The 10,891-nt window shown below is 35.6% G+C and overlaps 1 protein-coding gene across 1 annotated transcript; it reads right to left on the reverse strand.

Moving 5' to 3' along the window:
• Positions 1–9,531: 9,531 nt before the first annotated feature.
• Positions 9,532–10,549, reverse strand: LOC145002182 (brassinosteroid-responsive RING protein 1-like). Its single transcript, XM_078961477.1, has one exon. It carries the CDS (start codon positions 10,181–10,183, stop codon positions 9,686–9,688), a length of 498 nt encoding a protein of 165 aa, XP_078817603.1. The 5' UTR covers positions 10,184–10,549; the 3' UTR covers positions 9,532–9,685.
• Between the last annotated feature and the right edge of the window lie 342 nt (positions 10,550–10,891).

Raw genomic sequence — 10,891 nt, forward strand, 5'->3', positions numbered from 1 at the left:
TCTTTCTCATTTTCTGATTCAAACTTGAAAGAATCGAAAAAAAAATCTATCAATTTTGAAGCCTAAAAAAAATCTAACAAGGACGAGTATCCATCGACCAGACTTCCAAAAATAGAGGGCATCGATTCCACGTCTTCCGAGGTTGGGAGGAAGGAAAAACTGTTGGTCTCGTGTTGGTTTTGTGATGTTCAATCGAAGAAAAGGAAATCAGAATCGACAAAAAAGAGACCGGCTGGACAGGTGTGTTCGTCGGCCCTCTACTGCCTCTCCTTGTTTGCTCTACCTTCGAAAAAAATGGAGGGCAGCCATCGTGACGGTGCTGACCACCGGAAAGTGCAAACGAACTCGATTAGGGCATAATGCAATCATTCATGATGCCAAAGGTAATTAATTAATTTTTTTTAGTTTTTAGTTCACCTCTTTTACATGGATTACTTGCAGGTAATTAATTAATCCAGGCGGTCACTTATTTTCTCCACCATCGCTGCATTCGCTAATATCCACTCCGACCTCTTATGAACGCAAATGGTAAAGATCTGCTTCGATTTCCCGATTGGTCTTCAGAGTGATCTAATTGTGTTGATACTCTTCTTTCTTATTTGGATTCTCCAAGCCATATGCTACTGTGGCGGTTCGGTTAGTGAGTTATTCATCGACGGTGGTGGTGAGTCGGAGGTGCCATGTTGATGTGATTATTACAATCGATTGCAGAAAATGAGAAGATTTAGGGTTTTTTTTGGTCCAGTGGAATACTTTTAGGTTTCGTCTTGACTCCTTTTATTTTATTTTCTTTCTTTTCCTTTCCTTCTGCCATCTGCTTCCTTTCCCCACCTCTTCTTTCTTATTTGGATTCTCCAGGCGATATGCTACTGTGGCGATTCAGTCGGTGGTGGGTCAGCCTCAATTTCATAACATTTTAAGGGATTGCTGTTGGTGTTCATCGACGGTCGTGGTGGGTCGGAGGTGCCATGGTGATGTGAAGAAATAGAGAAAAAGGAATATAGTCATCACTTCCTGATACCGACGACGATCCGTTTTCTGCATTAGCCAGATTGAATGACTTTAAAGGAGGTTCGTATTTCTTTTGTATGTTTTTTTATCCCAATCAATGAATGGATTTTTTCCCCTGTATACGTTGGGCATCTTTCTTTTCTTTATGTATGACAAAGTGATCAAGCATAAAATCAGGGTGCAGAATCCAAATAAGCAAGATCATCCTCATCAACACCTCCTTTTGAGAAAACAAATTTATTCTCATCTTCCAAATCCTTTAAAGTTTCAAATTTATTTGTAGACAAAAAATTCTCAGCATCATGACCCTTCATAGAATGATTAACCAAATCAAAATTAGAAGAAATTTTAAAAGCTGCCCCAGATTTCAGAATATAGCCCTGCTTGCTACCATTAAAATTCACCCCTGCTTCTGATTTTTTAGCTTCCTGGTCAGGCCGAATCATAGAATTATTCCCCACAAACCCTTTGACTTCCGAAACATCACCCTCATCCTTGTTCTTTCCTATAACCTTGTTACTTTTCCAACTTTACCCCTGTTCAATCTTTGAATCATTAGACTTTCCTTTCATTGGCTGAATATTCCCATAATACCCCTGCCCATTTTTACCTCCTGTCTTCCCACCTCTATCAAAACTAGATTCCAAATTTTCCTGATTATTCCCATTATACCCCTGATAGCGAATTCCTGCAGAAGCCCCAGAATTTCCAATTTTCGGATAATTCCCTTTTTGCCCCTGCTTGCGGTTTCCAGCAAAAACCCCTGAACCTTCATTTTTCGAGAAATTCCCTTGATGCCCCTGACTCGAAAACTGTTTTTTCCCCCTGTAGCTTATTTTGAAAAAAAAAATCCACTATTTTCTTTGGTTTTCTTCACCACATCAACAAACCCATCATTTTGTTCCTTAACTTCTTTAGTGCTGGCAAGAAGCACTTGCATAAGATCCACAATAGCTCCTTCTTTTCCTTTCTCTATTTTACTTCTCTCCTCTTCTTCTTTCATTTGTTTAGCAATTAAAATTCCACAATTTATATCCTTATGACCATAAACTTTACAGTGAGAACACTTAGAAGGATTCCAAGGATATTCAATTTTACATTTAGAAATAATCCTTTCACCTGTAGTTAAGTCAGAAGAATACACTTGAACTTCTTGTAAGCAATCTTTAGAAGCAGACATCTCAATTAAAACCCTTATTTGATAATATCGGTTGTTGAATTGGGACCTTATGGTTCTTCATTGTTGTTCTATTATCAGTTGTTGATCTGTTTTCCATATGAAAACTAAATCTATTAACAATGGAGTTGTGAATCAATTTGACTATCAAAACATGATTCTTTAACATGGTTGTTAGATGTTTGTTGAAATGTTTGAATACAATTGTTCAATTTCTAAATAAAAGATTACCGTCATTCTTTCTCTTCTAATTTCTGATTTTATTTTTCTGAATAGCAGTAACATCAATCGAGATTAGTGGAAATTGGTTTTTATTTTTTATAGTTGATACTTGAGAAAACCTTATATGTTTTTTTTTTATTTTGTGAAAATTAATTCCAGGTGAAAACAGAAAATGGTATGTTGTGTTAGAAAATGACAATCATACCCTTGGTCACAGTAGTCTCATATCATTATTTCCATTCTCACCTTCACTCCAATGCCCATTATTAGAAGAAATCAATAAGCTCCTTGCCAGCTGCTGCTGCTGGAAGTCGGTCTGATAATGAGATGAAAGATGATTGTTGCCAACCATCCTTGAAGGATTTGTAGCATAAAGTTTTTCTTGGTCATGCCATACACTGTTATATAGTTCATGGTTCTGCATAAAGTTAAAACTTTTGCTTCTAGGTCATCCAAATGTACAATGTGATTTTTCATAACATCAGGTACAAATGTAGATTTTTCATAACAGCAGTGAAAATCTTAATCAGTTGAATGTGTATTTCATAACATCAGGTACAAATTTACAATGTGATTTTTTTATTCAATTACAGGGTAATCTTATTCCGGAAGGCCATAAAGTTCTTATCTTTTCCCAGAGTTGCATAATTCTTGATATTATTCAGGTTTGTTTCAATGCCTAACTAAATTGGCTATGTTTCTCGTTCTTTTTCTTAACCAAAGTTTATCAACTTTGTGAATATTATTCTGACTTGTTTTGATATTTATTTTTGATATTTTGTTCTTAATGTTGGTTCTAACTTCTATTTTTTTCTTTTTTTTAAACAGTTACAAGGGACCTGAATAGGGGTTTTCTGAATTTGTAGTGATGGCTGCAGACACTGAAGATTTTGAAATGATTTCCCATATTCCATTCCTTACTAAATATTAGGTATGTTTCTAATATTTTTGTTCCTTCAAAAGAAGAATTGGGGAGAGCATGTGGAGTTAAAAAAACCGGTGCTTTCATGTTCGTTGACCAGCATTGAAAGAAGTCAACTAAGATCCCAAATCCAGCAACTCAAGGTTTACTTTATTATCTTCTTATAATCTTTAATCTAATTACACACTATCATATCAATGTTTTTTCTGCAATTTGTAAGGGGTAATGTTTTAATTTGTAATACTATATGCATGTGTTATAGTTGTTGGTTAATATTATATGCATGGGAATACAAAAAATTCTGTTTTGAGCTTCTCACCTAATGGAGAGGTACAACCGTTCATGCTATTTTAATACATGATGAAACAGAAACACTACAAGTTTTTCAATTAATTTATATATATATATATATATATATATATATATATATATATATATATATATATATATATATATATATATATATATGGTAGGGGTTGATAGCTTTCTCTTAGCTTGGTTGAATGATAAGATGGTGGTCATTGGGATCCATGTGATCAGAATTTCCCTGGTGCTCCAACATTTTTGCCAGGTAAACCCATCTGGCCAGACCTCTGCGTTGCCTCCTACAAGGTCTGTTACTTGTTATTATGATTTATGATTCTGAGGGTATTTAGGTCATTTACTCAGAATTTTGCGGTTTCAACTTTACAGGTAGATCACACTTGCTTGGCTAAACGTTATTCTGTATGCTTTCAAATTTGTCTTCTTCCTGAATTCTTTTTCTTTGTAAGTTTAGCCTTATTCTTTTCTTCAATTAAGTGTTGTCTGGAGAGTGTTGTATGAACAACAATAAATCAACATTTTTTTCCTTCTTTTTCTTGTATGAACAATACATAGTCATAGTTTGACTTAATTAGTTGCTTATTTTGTTTATTAGTTGCTTGTTTTCTAGCTTATTATAGTCACTGATTGGTTTCTTGTTATGCTTAAATCTTAACAGCTATCATGGCAACCTTCAACAGTAGTTTGGGATCGGCACCTTCTTGCAAAAGATATCGTGTACGTGTTCTTCTGCTGCTATTGTGGATTCGGGAACATCCTTGCTTACTGGTCCAACTGTATGTATCTCACGTGAAGCTTCTGTTAGAATTATTAATCTTAGAGATTTCAAGTTTTTTATATTTCTTGTATCTAATTAGTTTGTAAATTTCCGTTACAACTTTTATTGATTTGTTTTATCTTTCTATGGAACGATTATTTGTATGACATTATATTTTGTGCAATGGATTGTATTTTTGTATATGATATTTTATTTATTAAGAGACATTAAATGAAAATTTAATTTGAAAATTAATAAATCTATAAATAATATTTTTTTTAAACATATAAAATTATGATACGTAAAAATGTGTGTCATCTTCATTTATGACATGGTCTTTCTTGACAGGGGCTTTCTTGATACGCATTGCGTGTCATTAACACACGCGTCATAAGGTTACGACACGCGAATGCATGTCGTCTTCCTTTATGACAGGGCCTTCCTTGATACGCATTGCGTGTCGTAAACGCGCGTCGTAAATGCGCGTCGTCTCTCTTTATGACAGGGCCTTCCTTGACGCGCATCTGCGCGTCGTCTGAGCGTTTTACGACGCGCAATGAGCGTCGTAAAAGGCTGTTTTTCTAATAGTGATGGTTTATTATTTGTTAATTAATTGTACATTGATAATGCGAAAACGCATCAGTAACTTGGTGTTATAAAACGCATTGTTGTGTATAGTTGGTTAATGAATAAGTAAATGCATATAAGTCGAAGTTTATCTGTAAATTTTATCCTAAGAGGGTAGAAGAGATATCTTGGCCACTCGATGATTTGATTTGACTTATGTGTCGGGCCCGGTCAGAACTGAATTGATGTGTTTGATTAAGTTCTATGTCGAATAAATCGGAGATCGAGAAATCTAATGCTAGACTAACCATTCCATAGGATTGTCAGCATGATATCTAATAGAGGACTGTACGATCCCTTATCTAAAGGACAAGATTGATTAGATCAGAGTTTGATAGCGTCTTTGAGAGCTACGATTGCAAACCGAATTGTACTTGTATAGTTACTAGACTTATCCAAGTGGGAGACTGTTGGAATAGTGTCTAAGGCTGCAACTATATTAGGCAAGTATTTGACCCGGTTGTGCATGGTCCTTTTGGGTTGCCTTCACTATAGCAACTTGATGGATGATTTGTTAAGAGAGAGTAAATATTATAAGGAATAATATATGGTTATTTGATTAATATAAGTCATAGATTAATTGGAATTAATTTAGTGACTTAAAGAGATTAAATTAATAAGAGGGTATAAACTGTCAATTGTTTGATAGTTACACTTTAGACTATAAATCCTTATCCAAGATAGGTTGGACGATTTCTAGGGCTTGGATAAGCCAAAATCGTCCATAGGGTTATCAAGGAAAGGATATGGATTAACTTAAAGTCTAAGTTATCCAATTAGGGTTAAAGCTGTAATCCTTAAGGAGTCTACAAGTATAAATAGACCCTAGGGGTGAGGGAATTCGACACACCATCTAAAGTAGAGATACTCTGGCCGAATTCCTCCCCTCTCCTCTCTCCTAAATCATCCTTCTTGCTATTGGTGTTTGTAAGCCATTAGAGGAGTGACATTTGTGACTCTAGAAGCTCCAAGACAACAAGATCAACAAGGAATCCAAAGGTATGATTCTAGATCTATTTCAATGTTGTAATTTATTCTAATTAGCCATTAGAAGTCTTGGATTCAAAGCATGTTTAATTAGAAAGCCTAGATCCGAGCATTAGGGTTTTGCATGCGCACATAGGAAAGTTCTTATGGCTAAAACCCACCAGTTTTTTGAAAATAATGATTTTCCTTAATTAAAAATGAAAAAAAAAACTATTGTGATTTTTGGGATGTTAGAACACCTAAAAAGTGGTTGAGGTGACCAAGGTCCTTGAGAGAGAATCGTGAAGAGAGATTTGTGACAAACTTATGGAGAAAACTTGGGCTGTTGCCTGTTAAAACAATGTCATCAACATAAACTAAGAAATAACAAGTAACACCAGCACTATTGTATATAAATAGAGAAGGATCGACTAACAACTTTTGGAATGAGGAAGGATGTGAGTGCCAGGTTGAAGCATGTAAAATTGTTCATGTAAAGTTTCGTGCAAGAAGGAATTATTAATGTCAAGTTAACGGAGTGACCAACCCCAAAATAAGTCAATGGAGAGAAAATTTGAATTGTGACTGGTTTGGCTATGGGACTAAAGGTGTCAAAGTAATCTTTCTCATATTGTTATAAAAAAAACCTTTTGCCACGAGACAGGCTTTATACTTAGCAATTAAGTCATCTGAGTTATGTTCGACACAAAAAACTCACTTACAACTAACCGGTTTGTGGTTAGTGGTACTAGCTCCCACATATTATTTTGAAGTAACGCATTGTATTCACTATCCATTGCTTGATGCCACAGTGGATCTTTGGAGGCTTGTTTATGGGTGGTGGGTTCAAGAGTCATAGGCAACGAGTGAAGGGTTGTTTTATTAATATAGGTAGGATTGTAGTATTTGGGGTTAAGTTTCCATTGACGTGGTGCTAAGGGTGGAGGGGTGATGTCGAGAGTGGGGGGTGAGGATGGTGTAGGGGAATTCGGTGGTGTAGATGTAAAGGTAGGGGTCGAGGGTGTTGGGTTGGTGTCGATGGTAGAGGAAGGATCAGAGGGGGTAGATAATTGCTCACCAGGAGGATTAACCTGAGTCATGGGTATGGGTGAAGGAGATGGAAGGGGTGACTGATGTAGAATAGGTTGACTAGGCATGGTATTTGAGGTGGACTCATGTACAGGTGGAGAGGAAGGTGACATGTCTGGGAAGTTGGTTTTGTGAGATCGAAGAAATTTAGTTACAGAAGGTAAATGTGGAGATGGTGGAGTAGATGTTTTTAGGAGAATTTGGTCCTCAATGAATACTACATGTAGAAGGTGATGGAGATGTTGGTTGGGGTGTTGGAGGAATTTGTAGGGTGATTTTTCTATTGAGTAACCGAGAAAGAGACATGGATGGGAGCGAGGTTCCAGTTTGGAAGTGGAGTAAGGGTGAAGCCATGGGTAACAGAGACACCCAAAGGGTTTGAGTTTAGAGTATATGAGTTTGTTTCTGTAAAGAGCGGAAAATAGGGTCTTTGATTTAATAATTGGTGTTAGTAAGTGATTGATGAGATGAACAGTGGCTTGAAATGCATGAGATCGGTAGGTAAGTGGAAGACCCGCATAATGGAGAAGTGTAAGCCCGGTCTCAATAATGTGGTGATATCGACGTTCAACAACCCCGTTTTATTCAAGTGTATGTGGTGGCGTAGTGTAGTGTGAAATTCCCATGGATTGAAGGAAGGAAGAAAGTCTTTGATATTCACCTCCATTGTCACTAAATATGAATATCAGACTTTTGCTTTATTGGGTAGAGTCATACATACTTTGAGTAGTAGTCAACAAACACAACATAATATAAGTAACCATTAATAGATTTTTAAACGGGTCCCCATACATCGAAATAGAAGAGTTGCAATGGTTTAGTGGCGATAAAAGAGTTTTGACCGAAAGGTAACTTATGATTTTTATTGATAGCACACGATTGACAGTGAAAATTAGAGCTAGACAGTGAAGTAAAGTTAAGTCCTAATTGTTGGCATAGTTTCTTGAAGATGCGGACAGAAGGGTGTCCGAGTTTGTGATAACAATCAAGAGGTGAGACTTTGGTGGTAGTGTTGACTTGTGGTGATAAGATTGAGCGGTTTAGAAAACAGACATCATTGATGTTCTCCTCCCATGTGAGTGGCGCCCTCGTTCGTAGATCCTTGACGACAAAGATAAGGGAAATAATTCAACATAAACATCATTAGTACGACATAGTTTTCCAACAGATAAAAGATTTTTCCGAAGTTTGGGAACACAGAGAGTATAGAGAGTATTGGGTAAGGCAAGTGAACGGGATGAGGTGTGTATGGTAGCATGACAGCATGAGATATAAAGAGATTTGTACCATCACCGAGAATGATTTCATTTGATCTCTCATATTCGGAGACTGAGTGTAGGGATAACCGATCAGATGTGAGATGGCGTGAGTCATTGAGTAATACATGGAGATACTAGAAATAGATTACAACAAACTTGAATGCAATTAAATACAAATAAATAGAGATTATTGCATATTGGTCCATGAAGATGTGTAGGTTGTGATACATTTTCATTTATAGTTCTTAAATTTACTTTGTTAGAAGATGTGTAAGTTGTGATAAATTTGACTCTTCTAATTCATCGTTTTTTTTCTCCTTCAATGATATTTTTAATCTGTTTGTTTATCTTTTATAGAACTATAAAAAAAATACAAATCAAATAAGATTAGAATTGACGAAATAATTAAAATAGTTCACGGAGAAGGAAAACCATCTCTCGTAGGTATAAAACATCTACGCATAACATGATCTTCACGAATTGTACAAAACATGAAAACATTCGTCATTAATGTAAAAGTTATTAAAATATGTAAAACAGCATATCACGGTTAGCGATAACATCCGATAGTATCTATATCTATATAAATTTTAATTTGGATATAATTGGCGATATCTAATACTGATATCTGAAGTATCACTATCTTCGTCTTGATATTCATCATTGACTTTTCAAACGAAACAATGCTTGAGAAACAAAAAGAGATCTTGAAATACTTATATCTAAAATTGTTCCATCCATGGACTATCGATAGTTGGAAAAGTTAATGTACTTAGTGAATTCGCAAAATGTGATTAACGAGTATCTAATACCAATAAGACATAAAACATGTGCGCAATATAAATACATATCACAAATGTTTAACGAGCTCACATTATTGTCACGACCTTTGTTTCGCTAGTTTGCTGTTTTTGAAATATAGTTATCTAGATATATATATATTTAATCTTTCAAATATGGTCATGTGGTGAATATCTAACAAAACACCCCCTATTAAAAAGTCATTTGTTGCTTTAATAACATAGAATTTCTTTCTTGATTTGATACAAGTGTTGGCTACATTAGACATTTGATTTGGTAACAAAATATAGATAGTATATTTTTCATTTAAAATATATAGAGATTATCGATATTTTTCTAAATTGTTAAATTCGTCTTCAAAAATATAAAAACAAGATTTTTCATCAAGTGTATCCATTCTCTTGTCTATACATTATATTATATATGATTCTCCTCTTCTTTTTGTAGAACCAAAATATACATCATAAGATTCTCTGAATCCTCTAAGCTAATCCACCAAAACTAAAAACAATTTTGTATCACTATTTATATTATGAACCACTAACCAGCGATGAATCGCCATAGTAATCGGCGATCCCCGACGCCGCCCATAACCGTTCGTTAAACGAATCCTGTAAATCATCGGGTATAAATGGAGTCCGACAAAGCGGGCAAGTTTTCTGATCATGGTCCATCCACCGGTCGAGACAGCACCGGTGGAATATGTGTCGACAATTGGTAAGTCGCCGGATCTCGTCGCCGGCGTCGAACTCATACAAACAAACTGCACAGCTCTCAGGCGGATCCACTAGCTCTGAGAACTTCACCACCGGGAGGAGCTCACGGATGAGGACAGCGGAAACGGAATAGAACTGCGTGACTGGTTCGTTCCGGGTCGGGTCTGTTGAGAAATCGGGTTCGAGAAACTCCCCGAGACCAACGAATCTGAAAACGAAGGAAATGAGCTTACGGATGAAACCCAGAAAGGTAAGGATGTGGAGAAGGAGTTTGGGGAGGAAGAGGTCGGTGTAACCAACTGGAAACCCCATTACTGATTGGAAATGTCAAATTTGATGGAAGAAATGGGGAGATGAACGTTAATGGCGTCGGAGGAAGAAGATGAAAAGATGGTTTGTTGTTATGTTTTGATGGAGATCGGAGGAGAAGAGATGGAAGAGTCGAGAGAGAGAGTGAGAGAGAATGTGGTGAGATACGTGGTGCCATTATATATATATAGAGATGTAGATATGAAGAAGGAAGGGGAGGGGTGTGATGGTGAAAAGATAAGAAAGAGAAAGGGGAATTTGATAGAAAAACTTATGAAGGGTTTTGGTGATGATGATTGACACGCCATGTAACTTTAACATGTGTTCTCCATGAATTTAATATGTTTTAGCATGAAAAAGTTTTGGGATTACCACAAAAATAAACCGACTACAACTTATATTTTTTATATCAATCTCTTGTTTGTGATGAAATTTTTACAAATCATATTAAATCAAATTTGTTTCGATCTAGTTTTATAATTATATGTTATATTAATTTTTTTTATTTAAAAGATATATTTTGGATTCAAATTATGAGTATCAAATTAAACATGCAGGCACACGGTATAAAACGTATATTGAAATTTCAAAGAATATGTGAAATCCAATGAAAATTTTTAAAATTTGAAAAAGTTATTTTACTTTATGCCCAAATCTAACAAAAAAAAAAAAAACATATTCAAAACGAGCTAAATAAATGCATTAGTCATT

Source organism: Lactuca saligna, chromosome 6 (genome assembly GCF_052625555.1).
Source record: "Lactuca saligna cultivar CGN05327 chromosome 6, ASM5262555v1, whole genome shotgun sequence".
Lineage (NCBI taxonomy): Eukaryota > Viridiplantae > Streptophyta > Magnoliopsida > Asterales > Asteraceae > Lactuca > Lactuca saligna.